At 42.0% G+C, this 14649-nt stretch overlaps 1 protein-coding gene across 5 annotated transcripts in view; it reads right to left on the bottom strand.

The window, feature by feature from the left end:
- Positions 1-14649, bottom strand: part of KIF13A (kinesin family member 13A) — a 199329-nt gene that overhangs the window by 115886 nt on the left and 68794 nt on the right. For all 5 annotated transcript variants that reach the window (XM_054017820.1, XM_054017824.1, XM_054017823.1 and 2 more), the window contains exon 3: positions 4545-4557. In XM_054017820.1, the coding sequence (XP_053873795.1) occupies positions 4545-4557 (13 nt within the window). The remainder of the gene's footprint in view (positions 1-4544; positions 4558-14649) is intronic.

The raw sequence follows: 14649 nt of genomic DNA, 5'->3' as shown, positions 1-14649 counted from the left end.
CGGTTATAATAGGAGTGCCATCTCCACCTCACAATATGGTACTTTAAGAAACACAATTAAGAGGATTGCTCAGGACTGTCTACATTTTCTTTGAGACATTTTTTACCTACAAGTTGGCCTGTATGTTAAAAATGATTCATTTGAAAACTCTATATTCTGTTCTTCCAAAGAAAGCAACTGTCCACATCAGTGGCTTTAATATCATATTATTATGTAAAATATTTGCACTTCTTATGGATTCTGTAGTTTGCCAATTTTCACTGGATTTGCTGCCATTTTTAAGAATTAGTCACTTTACAATTGATCGAACTCCCACGCTACTAAGGCAATTAGAAGTGGTCAAACAGACTATACTTTACATACACAGTTAAGATTCCACCTACCCCATGCTCCAACACAATATACATCTTTCAATAGTGTCAAATTGCAATGGGTGGAGATCAGGGCAGGAGGAGGGTCTGGAACTCCCCACAGTGGCCCGGGCTCCCTGGGTGACTCTGACCACTGTCTAGCTCTGGCTTCTGGCCTTGCCGGGGGAAGGGCCTCAGTGGGAAGAGGAGGAGCAGAGGGCAGAGCCACAGAGAGGGGTGTGGCCTTGTGCCTCCCCCCTTCTACCGAGGTTCCAGCACTCTTGCCCTTGGGGGGGAAGGGGAGAGAGGCGCCGGAAGGGGTTATTCCTAGAGACTGTTCCAAAGCTGAGGGCATAGCACTGATCCTGTGGATCCGTGACACCACATCATTCAAACAAAGATAAATATGGATAAATTTTCCTATTCTTCATGCTAACCTCCTAAGATCCACTACAATGAGATTTTCATAAAAGTATGCCTCCAAAGTGGGAAGCAGGATCACCTTTTAAATATAAAATAAAATAAAAAACAAAAACAATAAGGAGTCCTTGTGGCACCTTAGAGACTAACAAGCATAAGCTTTCATGGGCTAAAACCCACTTCATCAGATACATGGAGTGGAAAATACAGTAGAGAGGTATAAATACACAGCATATGAAAAGATAGGAGTTGCCTTACCGAGTGGAGGGTCAGTGGTAATGAGCCAATTCAATAAAGGTGGAAGTGGGCTATTCTCAACAGTTGACAAGAAGGGGTGGAAATCACTTTTGTAATGCTAATGAGACCAATGTAATCAAGGTGGCCCATTTCAAACAGTTAACAAGAAGGTTATATACCAATGTGATATATGCCATCATGTGCCAGCAATGCCCCTCTGCCATGTACATTGGCCAAACCGGACAGTCTCTACGCAAAAGAATAAATGGACACAAATCTGAATCAAGAATTAGAACATTCAAAAACCAGTAGGAGAACACTTCAATCTCCCGGTCACTCAATAACAGACATAAAAGTGGCAATTCTTCAACAAAAAAACTTCAAAAACAGACTCCAACGAGAAATTGCAGAACTGAATTTGCAAACTGGACACCATCAAATTAGGCCTGAATAAAGCCTGGGAGGGGATGGGTCACTACAAACACTAATTTCCCCCTGCTGATACTCACACCTTCTTGTTAACTGTTTGAAATGGGCCACCTTGATTACATTGGTCTCATTAGCACACAAAAGTGATTTCCACCCCTTCTTGTCAACTGTTGAGAATAGCCCACTTTCACCTTGATTGAATTGGCTCATTAGCACTGACCCTCCACTCGGTAAGGCAACTCCCATCTTTTCATATGCTGTGTATTTATACCTCTCTACTGTATTTACCACTCCATGCATCTGATGAAGTGGTTTTAGCCCATGAAAGCTTATGCCCAAATACATGTAACAAAATACATTTGTTAGTCTCTAAGGTGCCACAAGGACTCCTTGTTGGTTTTTTTCCCCATATTTAAAAGGTGATCCTGCTTCCCACTTTGGAGGCATACTTTTAGAAAAATCTCATTGTAGTGGATCTGATGAGGTAGCATGAAGAATAGGAAAATTAGCTAAAGAAGGAATATTTCTTGAATTTATTTAAGGAATGAACGCTATGACAGTTGTGAGGACTACCTGTCTGAATTAAAATTACAAATCTTGTCTCAGAGAATGCCATCCGTTTCAAATAAAACACTCATCTGACTGGAGATAGTAGCCCTTGGAAGGCCTAATTTAATGGATAAGAAGTATAATGATACTTCCTGCAGGGGTTCACTCTGGGAAGTGCTGTAAGAAGAAGGTTCCAAGGTCACATTCTATGACCTTGCAGGGTTGGAATAAGGCTGATGCCCTAAGGAAGCACTTAATGTCCGGTTTTGTGCAAAAACGTCCTTTTATTCAACATGCTGAGGACATTATGCTACCGCATTGTCTTGGGGTTGGGCTCCGAAGAGGGATTTATCTCCTTCTTGAGGGGAAATTCCCTTTGCTTTTTCATTCTTGTTGGGAAGGAGGTATAAATAGGACATTAATCCCTCACATGCCCCTCACCTAAACAGATTAGGTATTTTTTATGATTTTCACTAACAGGGATTACCGCACTGCAGGTGGCACATTTGAAACCTGGGGATTTCTGCATGGTAGCCCAATCTAAATTCTCCAAATTACTAACTACTCTAAAGCTAACACTAGGCTAAGCTAGAACGATATACAGAAGGAGAATTTTCCTAAAGGCTGCCTAAACTGGAGCTCAAAGACTGATGGGGAGCTCTAACACTCACCACAGACAGTAAGAAGGAACTGAGAGGGAGACAGTGACCATACCCCTTTATACCCTGCTGGTACAGCTGCCAAAAGTCTCTGATTTGAGTGCACTGGTGCACATAAACATACAGAGGAGTGTACAATACACACAATCACTTGTAGCAGAACAAGAATTTCTTCTGCCTCCAACAGATAGGGGAACCTTATACACAACATGTTAAAAGTTTTGCGTTATAGTGCGAAGATTAATTAAAATCTCAGTAACACGACCAAATAGTTCAGGTTTGACACATGCACAAGTTTTTACATTATAATGTGAGGCAGATTACGGTGCTCTACCTCCAAATGATAAGGAAAGAGCACACAAGGAAATGGGACTATATTTTTGTAAAATTATAAAATTAAATGTTAAATAATTGTAATTTTTTTATGATGATCAATAGTCCTGTTTTGCATTAGATACGTCACAATGTTACATAAGAGTATAGCAAGCTTCTCTATCAATTCACACTAATATAACAGATGTATAAAATAAGACTTTGTAGCTATTATGGGCAACATGAAAGTTTTTTCCCCCCTCAAAACACAAATACAAGGTCTGTAATATTTTCCTTTCCTTTCTATGTAGAACACACAGCATTTCCTCTTTAAAACCAACTTATCATCCCATTTACCTTCACCTGCCCAAGACCTGATTAAAATTTTGCTTTATATTTCAAATACCTTAACAACTGAATGCTTTATTAAATTACAGTACTCTGTCCCATCCTCCTTTGCTTGATGAAATCTTCAGAATGACACACAGCATTACTATTTAACTGCAGACATTTTTAATTTTCAGAAGGGTTGGAAAGGTAGGTCAAAACACCTAATCTTGCAGTTAGATGGCTATTTTTCTTAAAATATATATCAATCATTATTCTTTGATGACCTAGACAAGTATTCTGTGCTGTTGTACTCCCTTTGCAGAAGCAACTAAAGCCCAATTCCAGATTTCTACACACTCCCACCATCATAAAGAATGATGGTACAAAAATCAAGGAAGTAACACAAAACAAAAACCCAGACATGGTAATTCCACCTCTGTCTGGAGCACAGAAATAAAAAGTCCAATGTTTGCCAAACAGAAAAGGGTAACAAAAATGTTAGAAGCTTGAAAATGAAATAGCAGCTGGCTCGGTCTGTTTCACACATGTTTTACACAAGCTATATTTTATAAAGTAGTGTCCTTCTAACTTATCACTGGTACCTGCACTTGATACCTGATTCTACATTCATCATTAAGAAAAAAAAAGATAAAAAAAATAACATTAACAAACAAGGTGGTGACTATTTATCATTAAATCAGTGTTGTCATCTGTTCCCCCTACGCGCGCGCACACACTTTTTTAAAAAAATATATAGTTCAGATAATCCTCTCTAGGGGATTTACTGTGCCAGGTGCTCACAGGCTGTTTTGTCAGATAATCACACCTGAAGAACGCCGATTACAAAAAAGGACAATTTGCTTCTTATCAAATCCATTTCCTGCATTTTAGTACTTTTTTAAAAATATGATTTTTTTAAAAAAAGCAACATTATATGCAATGATGTATTCTGCATGGAGTACTTATTTCCACCTACAAAAGAATTTTTAAAAACCGCACTAAAATAACAGCATCGCCTGGTTGCACAATTTTAAGAAGCAGCTTTATCTTTCTGTATATTTTAATCTAATTAACATGCAATTTAAATTTGATTTGAGAAATCTGTAATTTGAACATATGTGAAACAAGTGCTTTTTAAATAGATTTTCCTTTAATGGCAGCATTCACGTAACATGCTAATAGAAGATACTGGGCATTTCTTCAATTTTCAGCATTTTTAAAGTCAGTATATTTACAAAATGAGACATCAAACGCTTACCTTTGGTGGTTTTCTAGATGTTGGAGAATCAGCAATAGCCATAAAGAAGATTGCCAACACATCACCCAGATCCCAGGAAGGCAATAAAAAGAAACAAATACAAATAAGGTGAATGTCTCGCATACTTTTGAACTTTTCATATTAAATACTTTGTACAGAAGTAAAATCAAGCGTACAAGGTATTGGTGTCCAATACTAATTATGTAGTGTTATATATTTATTTATTTTAAATCTGAACTATAAGGTGACCACTTGCTGTGGCAGGGCATAGCCCAATTGACTTCAATGGGGTTTAGCATCAGCCCAGAAGTCCAACATGTTGCAGGATTAGAACTTACGCAAATCTACACTCATTTACTACTTTGACAGAGCAAGTTTTGTTATTAAATGAAGAATAAAAAAGACTGAACATTTTTATCTTGAGGTTTGCTTAGAACTGGGAAATATCTATTTTTTATAAATACCAGTTGCATCTCAGTTTAGCTGTGTGATATTATCCTGATAAAAAGCACAGAGTTAAATCAAAGGAACTTGTAAGGGGGAAACAAAATGATGGCACAGACTTGACACGTACAGTAAATAGTTTCCAAGGAGTTAAAATAACAAGGGCTGGGCTATCAACTGAGAAGAAGCTACCTGCCTAACTCTGGGCTAGTCTACACTGGCAATGTTAAAATGCTGCCACAGCAGCACCATGGCTTTTGTAGTCGCGGCAGAGAGCTCTACCAGCGCTCTTAAAAAAAAAAAAAAAAAAAAAAACCCACCTCCACGAAGGGCGTAGCTCCTAACGCTGGTGCACTGTCTACACTGGCGTTTTACAGCACTGAAACTTGCTGTGAACGGGGGGGTGTTTTTTCACACCACTGAGCGAGAAAGTTGAAGCGCTGTAAAGTGCCAGTGTAGACAAGCCCTCTGTCAAGGCTACAAAGATTCATTCTTCCCAAGGCTATGCCTAGGATCAAATGGGGATACTAAGCCATTATAGGAACTCAGCCCTAGAAAAGGGTGGGGTTGAGTGAGTTGTTGGGGGCTACTCAGAGAGTGTCAGTAAGAGCTGAAAGACATACAAGGTCGGGGGAGGAGGAAATGGGACGAAACACATGCAAAGTGCTTAAGTGAGTGCTTAACTAATTGTGGCAAGGCACTCTGCTTCTCCCTACCCAGAGATGGATGAAATGTACCAAAGCTTGCAAAGAACGAAGGGAAATATGTGTATAGACTTTTATATTTTTACTCTTTTGTTCTGTATGCTTTGTATCTTTGGGTGAATGAATAAATCTTTTGTTTTGAAGAAATGATTTTTGAGTCACTTTAATCAGATGCTGTCACAAGTGTCAGGTTTTTGCCATTATTTTGTTTCCTATTGGTTTCCTCTTTGCAGCTTCCTTTGATTTAATTCTATGCACTCAACCAGAATCATATCACACAGATAATATCAGATAAACGTCAGTTTACAAACTCTGTTCGGCCTATAGTGTTAACACTGTTGGGAAACAGATGGGCTGCCACCCACAGATCCAGTCCTGGAGCAGTTAAACAGCATAGTTCCAGACGGAGACGGGTGAAGATAGCGAGGCCTAATTCCCAAAGGGGCACACCTGCAATGGACTAAAGGGATCTAAAGTGCAGTTCACCCTGTAATGACGATAGTTGTGTCTACAGCTTCTTGTATAAGTAACTACAGGGTCTCCCAACCTGGGGAACTAGACTGATCTAGGTTCATAAGGGTAGACAACATAAATAGAAACAGTGGACATGGGGAGAAAGTTTTGTGACTCGGGGTGTGTGGAGGGGAGATAAAGAGAAAAATAAAGAAAGAAATTCCACAGCTCCCCTTGCATTTCGGAAAAGTAGGGGAGCAGTTCCTTGAAAACTGCCCTTTTACAAACTGCTCCAACTAATGCTACCCTCGAGTATAAAGAAAGAAAGCAAAAATTAACGTCACAGTTCAAAGCAAAGTGCTTAAATGAGTGCTTAACTTTGATATCAATGGGATTTAAGTGCATAAGCGCTTTTATGATTCAGGATGGCCTTAGGTATATGCTTTGCCAAAACAGAGTCCAAAACATAAAGCCACAGGAGCTCCTTTTTGCTTTTAGAAAAAACAGAAAAGAAAATACACATAGGTGATTGTGAGAGACAACCAAGGAAGAAATAGGAAAGGACAGCAAAGAAAATGGACAGAAAGAGGGAAAGACTGTAGCAAAGGGGCAAGGGCATTTATGAGGGGATTCCAAGAGGGATTCATCTATCCAACCACCACCGATGGGGGTGCCAACAAAAAAAAATTCAGAACCATTTGGCTACTATGTTCCCAACCAGTAAGCACATGGGGGTCAAATCCTGCTCTCAGATACACGCTGCAACTCCAGAAGTTTACTTTTGCTGAAGTCAAAGCAATTTTCAGTGGTGTTACAGAGCAACTGTCTGATCGGCCCCTACTACAGGAAGTCCTGGCAGACGGAGTTAAGAGGAAGGAAGTGTAAGGGAGCAGACAGAGTTTGCTCCCAATGAGGGTTCCCCTGAGACCTCTTCCACTCAGTTCCCCAAGAATTCAGTTAGACTCCAGTGTCATCAGTCAGGTTCCTTTACCCAGCATACAGCAAAGCTACATTGAGTTGATCACACTCAAGGGTTGGGGGTGGGAATAGGGCACTGGTTTTCAACTTTTTTTCATTTGCAGACCCCTAAAAATTTTCAAATGGAGGTGCAGATCCCTTTGGAAATCATAGATAGTCTGTGCCCCCCTCCCCACCCCACTGGTCCGCAGACCACAGTTGAAAAGCACTATTCTATAGTAACAACAACCTTTTGCAGACTCCTTAGACACTGTAGACCAACAACAGGTTGAAAACTACTGGCATAGAGCATATCACACATTTACAGTTACACAGAAAACCTCTTTCTTTATATACATTTACCCATTACATTGCATTACATGCTTTGGGATTGGGTTGGCACTTTGTAGAAACCAATCTCTGTACAGTACACACAGTCTATGCACTACTTATTATTTACCTCATTTTATGCTTTATCCATTGTTATCTTGCCCATTGTAAATGTTCTCTGGATGTTCCCCCTTACTTTAGCTAGTATAGACATTCTATTTCCAGCCTGCTGATCCATTTACTTCCCTAATCCTGTCTCCCAAGAAATGAGGCCTCACCCATGTCCAATTACTCATATCAAGACAGGCATACATTCCTACTACCCAAAGAAATACTCAGACATGTCAGGAGACCAGCAGGAGAATGGAGCTGTCTGTACACTGACCCTGCACCAACTCAACACCCTCCAACCTTACTCAACAGCACTGCTCCTGTGCAAAGGGGTGCTCCATTACTTCTTAAAGATCCTCACACCGAGAGGTTTTTGGGAGGAGACAAAATTAACAGTCTGGGGATGTATTAGGGTTACCATTCGTCCGGATTTACCCGGACATGTCCTCCTTTTCGCGCTAAAAATAGCGTCCGGGGGCAATTTGTAAAGCACTCACAATGTCCGGGATTTCCCCCTCCCCCGGCAGAGCGAGCGGCTGGGAGGGCTGCAGAAAAATCCCGGGCTGGACTCCTGAGCAGCTGTAGAGGAGCCGGAGCCGCCCTGCATTCTGAGTTGGCCTCTCCTGCAACCCGGAGCACTGTGCAGGGCCAGGGACCGGGTTTTGTTGTGCAGGGGAGCGCAGCCACGTGTCCGGCTCAGCTCGCACAGAGCCCAACACCCTGTTCTGAGCAGCAGGGTAAGGGGGACCGGGGGCAGGAAGGTTCTGGAGGTGGCAGTCAAGAAACGGGGGGGGGCTTTTGGGGGGGGTGGAGAAAGTTTTGGGCAGTCAGGGTACAGGTAGGGGGTAGGGTCCTGGGGGGCAGTTGGGGGGGGTCTTAGGAGGGGGCAGTTAGGGGACAAGGAACAGGGAGGCTTAGGGGTGGGGTTCTGGAGGGCAGTTAGGAGCAGGGGTCCCAGGAAGGGGCAGTCAGGGGACAAGGAGCAGGGGGGTGGGGAGCTGGGAGTTCTGGGGGGGGGCTGTCAGGGGGCAGGAGTGGGGAGAGGGATCGGAGCAGTCAGGGGACAGGGAGCAGAGAGGTTTAGATGGGTTGGGAGTTCTGGGGGGGGCTGTCAGGGGGCAGGAGTGGGGAGAGGGATCGGAGCAGTCAGGGGACAGGGAGCAGAGAGGTTTAGATGGGTTGGGAGTTCTGGGGGGGGGCTGTCAGGGGGCAGGAGTGGGGAGAGGGATCGGAGCAGTCAGGGGACAGGGAGCAGAGAGGTTTAGATGGGTTGGGAGTTCTGGGGGGGGCTGTCAAGGGGGCAGGAGTGGGGAGAGGGATCGGAGCAGTCAGGGGACAGGGAGCAGAGAGGTTTAGATGGGTTGGGAGTTCTGGGGGGGGCTGTCAGGGGGCAGGAGTGCGGAGAGGGATCGGAGCAGTCAGGGGACAGGGAGCAGAGGGGTTTAGATGGGTTGGGAGTTCGGGGGGGGGGCTGTCAGGGGGTGGGGAGTGGTTGGATGGGGCGTGGGAGTCCCAGGGGTCTGTCTGGGGGTGGGGGTGTGGATAAGGGTTGGGGCAGTCAGGGGACAAGAGGCAGGGAGGCTTAGATAGGGAGTGGAGTCCTGGGGGGCAGTTAGGGGCAGGGGTCCCAGGAGGGGGCAGTCAGGGGACAAGGAACGGGGGGAGGGTTGGGGGTTCTGGGGGGGCGGGAAGTGGGAGGGGCTAGGGCGGGGCTCCTCCCGTCCTCTTTTTTGCTTGCTGAAATATGGTAACCCTAGATGTATTAATTTTACTGGGGAATTCTCTGCAGGGCTGACATGTTCCTCCTTGACCCACCACAGGATTACCAAATACTCAGAGTATCTGGTTGAGGAAAGGGGAGACAGATGCCATGTGAAGTCACTTAATTGTCTTTCTGAGCAAAACAATCCTGAGTGTATAACCCTCACATCAATAGTCCTTTGTGAAGGTGGATCTACTGCAGTGCAACTGGGTCCAACTGGTTTTCTTAAGGAACAGATAGTTTTATACATCCTCTGTAAAATATTTCCTTAAATTTATGGTTGGGTAATTTTTTTCTGTTATCCTCTGAAACCTACTTTATATTTTTTCTTAAACAGTGAAATTTTTATTGGTGGTGGGCAGATGCAAGCTCCCAATTGCCAATTTCATCCAGCAAGATGCTCATCACTCCAGCAGATTTTCTTGATTTCAAACCACAGGGATTAGCTGCTTCCTATTCCAAAATTCTTTTCTTGCCAGCAAGCCCAAACTAGCAACTCAACAACAAGAACACCTGCTGGTTCCACCAGCAGCAACAAGGGCAAAGGGTCTCTGGAATCATTCAACTATCTTAGATTACATTTTTCTTTTTAGTTATTTGGAATCTTCTGCCAATTCACACTAATCATCGTCCTGGCAACAATTCAGACAGAGAAGCACCACAAGATTTATTTTGATCTAAGGACTTGCTTTTTTTTTTTTTTTTTTTTTTTAAGCATATGCAATTTAATCGATATTTCAAAATACAATAATCTGGAGATGTGTTATTATTTACCAGTATTAACTTCCTTCAGTGCAACTAGATTTTCATGTCAATGTAGATCACTGTTTTGAAAGATATGCCATACAACACACAGGCCCCAATCCATTAGTACTGTAATCCATTTAGTAATGCATTATCTCATTCAAGAGGAGAAAATGATTCTGTAGATGTAAACCCAGCAGAACACATGCTGAAAAAAATTGTGTCTCCACTTCAAAAGAGCACAAGAATCAGAAAACAATCAAGCAAAAATTAGCATATGTTTCAGTTACAGCAATCAGTATAACTGTCTTCGCTTTGCGCTACAGGCACTTGCAAGATCCAACACATGGAATAAATTATCAATTGTAGATGTGCGTATTTCAGTGCCAAGTTTAAACTTACTGAAAACCAATACTCTAGATGTGGAGGACTTCGAGAAACACTACAAAGTATTATCTAATTTTGTAAACTGGACAGATAATAGTGGCTTTAGAGCTATAGAATAACCCAGTTCCAGGAATAACCTGTTCACTACCAGTTCAGGTCAAGTGATTCTCTAGGTCAAAGATCTCAAAACTGTCCTGTCTGAATACCTTGAGAAGCTTGAAAAAATTTTTTTACAAAACCAGAACAAACATGGTCAAATTCCAGTGGTTTTGTTTTTTAATCTTCAGAAATTAAAAGCTATTCACACTCATTCTTATAGCCTGCTCAAAGACATAGTTTCACATCAGCACTGCAACTGTTTGGTTCACTTCCCTGACATACACCAAGATTTTAGGATGCATAAACCATTTCTCGCAAATTTTCCTTCAGTTAAAGAAAACCAATTTGTAAAAACACTTACAAATGTTTGTTTGTGTTGCTACTGCACAATTTATGTTCTGTCTTGTTAAAATCATATTCACAATACACTTCTGATTTACTGAAAGCAGTAAGGAATTAACTGCAAAAGGTATACTTGGTTTGGGCTGGGATGTGTCCTTGAACTCATGCACATTTCCTCTTCAGCACAGCTACGTGCCATTCAACACTGGCAACAGCAGCAAGTGAAGGTGTGTAACCAGAGTGCATTTGCCTTCCCAGTTGTCTAGTAATGACACTGCATATTGATTTGTATTGCAATAATACTGTCTTTCTGTTTTCTTATTAAAGAAAACAAATCCTATATCACACTTTTTAGCAGTTTCAAAATGTTGTCTCTTTACCATACAGAATATTTTGCATAGAAGAATGCCAGTTAGCTTTTCTATATTCTGACTATAATGCTACTTCTGTGGAATGAAAAGCAGTTTAACATTTACTTATACTACAGCCCATATAGCTTAATCTTGTTCACATTGACTTTAATAGGAACATGGGCTGGCTCAGAGGGAGAATTGTTCCAATATTTCCATTCAAACTTCAGATCAACCAGAAGAGAAGCTCTTCATTTTAAAAAAACATACACTGCAAAAACCTGTCTAGGATCTTTTCCTTCCACTCTGTAAATAGCACTAACAAATTGACTTCAATTGGAGTTTTCAATACCTTTGAAAATGAAAAAGTAGATGTAAAATTAGGTACTCAAGAACAGAGAATCAACAGTAGAGGGACCTTTTGAGAAAATGGTCTTATTTTGACTCCACTAAATAACCGGTGATTTCACAGTCATTCCACTATAGTTATTTTACATTTTAGTGACTATTCTGTGGATCTTTCTCATTTCTCAGCATTAGTTTATGAAGACTAAGCAATCAAATATGAAGATTCTAGATGATGTATAAACTATGGGGCCTTCACCTCATTTTCAAGCTGACTACAGCAAAACTTATATTTTAAGAGTCATAACATGGTGGGAGCATTTAATGACCAATATAATTTTTAATGGCCAAAATAATTTTTTACCAAAAGAGGTGAGGTGGTTATGACAGGCTGGACCCCCTGGGACGTCACCTGATGTGCTGAGATACCACTGAGTCTACCTGTTCTGCCAGCATGGGCCCCCTTTAACCTGTCTTGCTGAGCCAGGCTCTTAAAACCTCCTCTCACACATATATAGGCAGGGCCACACCCAGCTGCAGATCAGCTCTGGGAAAACTCAGTTTAAGGGACTTGCTCCAGCACTCAGATGTCCACCTCCCTTGGAGTACAGACCCAAAGATATATTATATTCACCTCTTCCCTCAGTGTGGAAGAGGGTATGCACAATTTCTCACCCACCTCCCAGTTAGCAATCACAAACTGGGTTGCATTATAAACCAGAAGTAAATTTATTAACTATAACAGGTGTATTTTAAGTAGTTAAAGAGGTAGCAGACAGAACAAGGTAGATTACTAAGGGTACGTCTACACTTACCGGAGGGTCCGGCGGCAGGCAATCTATGTTCTGGGATCGATTTATCACGTCTGGTTAAGACGCGATAAATCGATCCCGGAAGTGCTCGCCGTCGACGCCAGTACTCCAGCTCGGCGAGAGGAGTACGCAGCATCGACGGGGGAGCCTCCCTGCCGCGTCTGGACCCGCGGTAAGTTCGGACTAAGGTACTTCGAATTCAGCTACGTTATTAACGTAGCTGAATTTGCGTACCTTAGTCCGAAGTAGGGGTTTAGTGGGGACCAGGCCTAAGAAAATAAAACAGAGCATGCAAACTAAGCTTAATACACTAAAGAAACTGGTTTAGGGTGAGAACTCACATGTAATGTGGTTCTAATAATCTTCACAAGCCAGACGCCCTTCCAGCCTGGGCCCAGTTTTTTCCCTCTATTCAGTCTTAGTTGTTTCCAGCACTCATCTTGGGTGGGATAGCAGGGGAAAATTGATGGCCAGGATTACCTCCCTCCCCACCCTTAAATAGGATTTGCACAAGGCGGGAGTCCTTTGCTTCCCTCATTTGACCCCCCTTCCCTAACAGTGGAAAGTTACAAGAAGTTCCAGGTAATGTTTTAGTATCAGGTGACAAGACCACCTGACTCTGTAGGATTAGAAAAACAACAAGGAGTCTGGTGAAACCTTAAAGGCTAACAGATTTATTTGGGCATAAGCTTTTGTGGGTAAAAACCTCACTTCTTCAGATGCACAGAGTGAAAGTTACAGATGCAGGCATTATATACTGACACATGGAGAGAAGGGAGTTACTTCGCAAGTGGAAAACTAGTGTTGACAGGGCCAATTCAATCAGGGTGGATGTAGTCCACTCCCAATAATAGATGAGGAGGTATCAATTCCAGGAGAGGAAAAGGTGCTTATGTAATGAGCCAGCCACTCCCAGTCCCTATTCAAGCCCAGATTAATGGTTTTAAATTTGCAAATGAATTTTAGTTCTGCTGTTTCTCTTTGAAGTCTGTTTCTGAAGATTTTTTGTTCAATGATAGTGACTTTTAAATCTGTAATAGAATGTCCAGGGAGATTAAAGTGTGTGTCAGTATATAATGTCTGCATCTGTAACTTTCACTCTATGCATCTGAAGAAGTGAGGTTTTTACCCACGAAAGCTTATGCCCAAATAAATCTGTTAGTCTTTAAGGTGCCACCAGACTCCTTGTTGTTTTTGTAGATACAGACTAATATGGCTACCCTCTGATACTTGACACCATGTAGGATTACATCATCCATGAGTCAGGGGCAGTATGAAGCTCCACCCGAAGGCCAAGCTTTTCACAATCCATTGTCCTTGCTGATGGGTCACCCACCCTGTCGGGCTTTTACATTGTTGTACCTGAAGTGTTAGCAGTGGGAGTCACCCAAAGTAGCATTGTTTAAATACAGATACATAGTCAAAATTCCTAACTTCAGACACAAAAATGATACATGCATACAAAGGGGATAATCATATTCAGTAAATGATAACCTTTCCAATGATACATGACATGAGCCATCTTGCATAAAGAATCTCAGTTATGGCATATTCATATCATAAGCATATTTTCATAAAGCATATGGAATGCCATGTCACAGTGGTCTTTCTTTTTAAAAAAAGTTCATATTAAAATGCGGAATTCCTCCCCCCATCATCTCCCTACAAGTGCCCGGGATCAGCAAGTTAAAGAGTATTATCCTGGCAGACATGTAATTTCATCATTATTTAATGATGTAAGTGTGTATTGCACTTGGACCCTTGCTCCAGTTCTCTTTTGTACTCTTGATAAAAATAATGAGCTTTCCCTTACAAGCATCTGACAGTTGCAGCTTCTAACTTTCGGTTTCCAGTTACACCCTAGGATGCAGTTCGTTTTGTTGAGTGTCCTGGAGCAATTGAAAATAGTGGGGCTCTTTTGTATGAGTGTGCTGCAAAACTCTTCTTAACTATATCGAGTTATAGCAAGCTTGAGAACTTGTTCTACCTCTCCATGTGTGGAAGGGGACAACCGAGAGGGGTTTGCTCTCTTGAAAGTGTGCAGAGATTTTTTGGTCTTATCTTTATGGATGCTGTCCTCTCTGATGATCCATCCGGTGTCACTGAAATCTATAGGCTAGTCTTTTATAACTAACACCATCTAAATAGTTTTGAGTGAGCCTCCCTTCTGTCCTAAGGTGAGGATATCCCATGGGTTATGTTTGCTTTAAAGGCAGGAAATGGTGAAGGAACTGGTGTACTTACTGGGGGTTTTCTTCATAATGC

The sequence above is a fragment of the Malaclemys terrapin genome, chromosome 2 (assembly GCF_027887155.1).
Source record: "Malaclemys terrapin pileata isolate rMalTer1 chromosome 2, rMalTer1.hap1, whole genome shotgun sequence".
NCBI classification, from domain to species: domain Eukaryota; kingdom Metazoa; phylum Chordata; order Testudines; family Emydidae; genus Malaclemys; species Malaclemys terrapin.
This window is presented reverse-complemented; position numbering and strand designations above follow the sequence as displayed.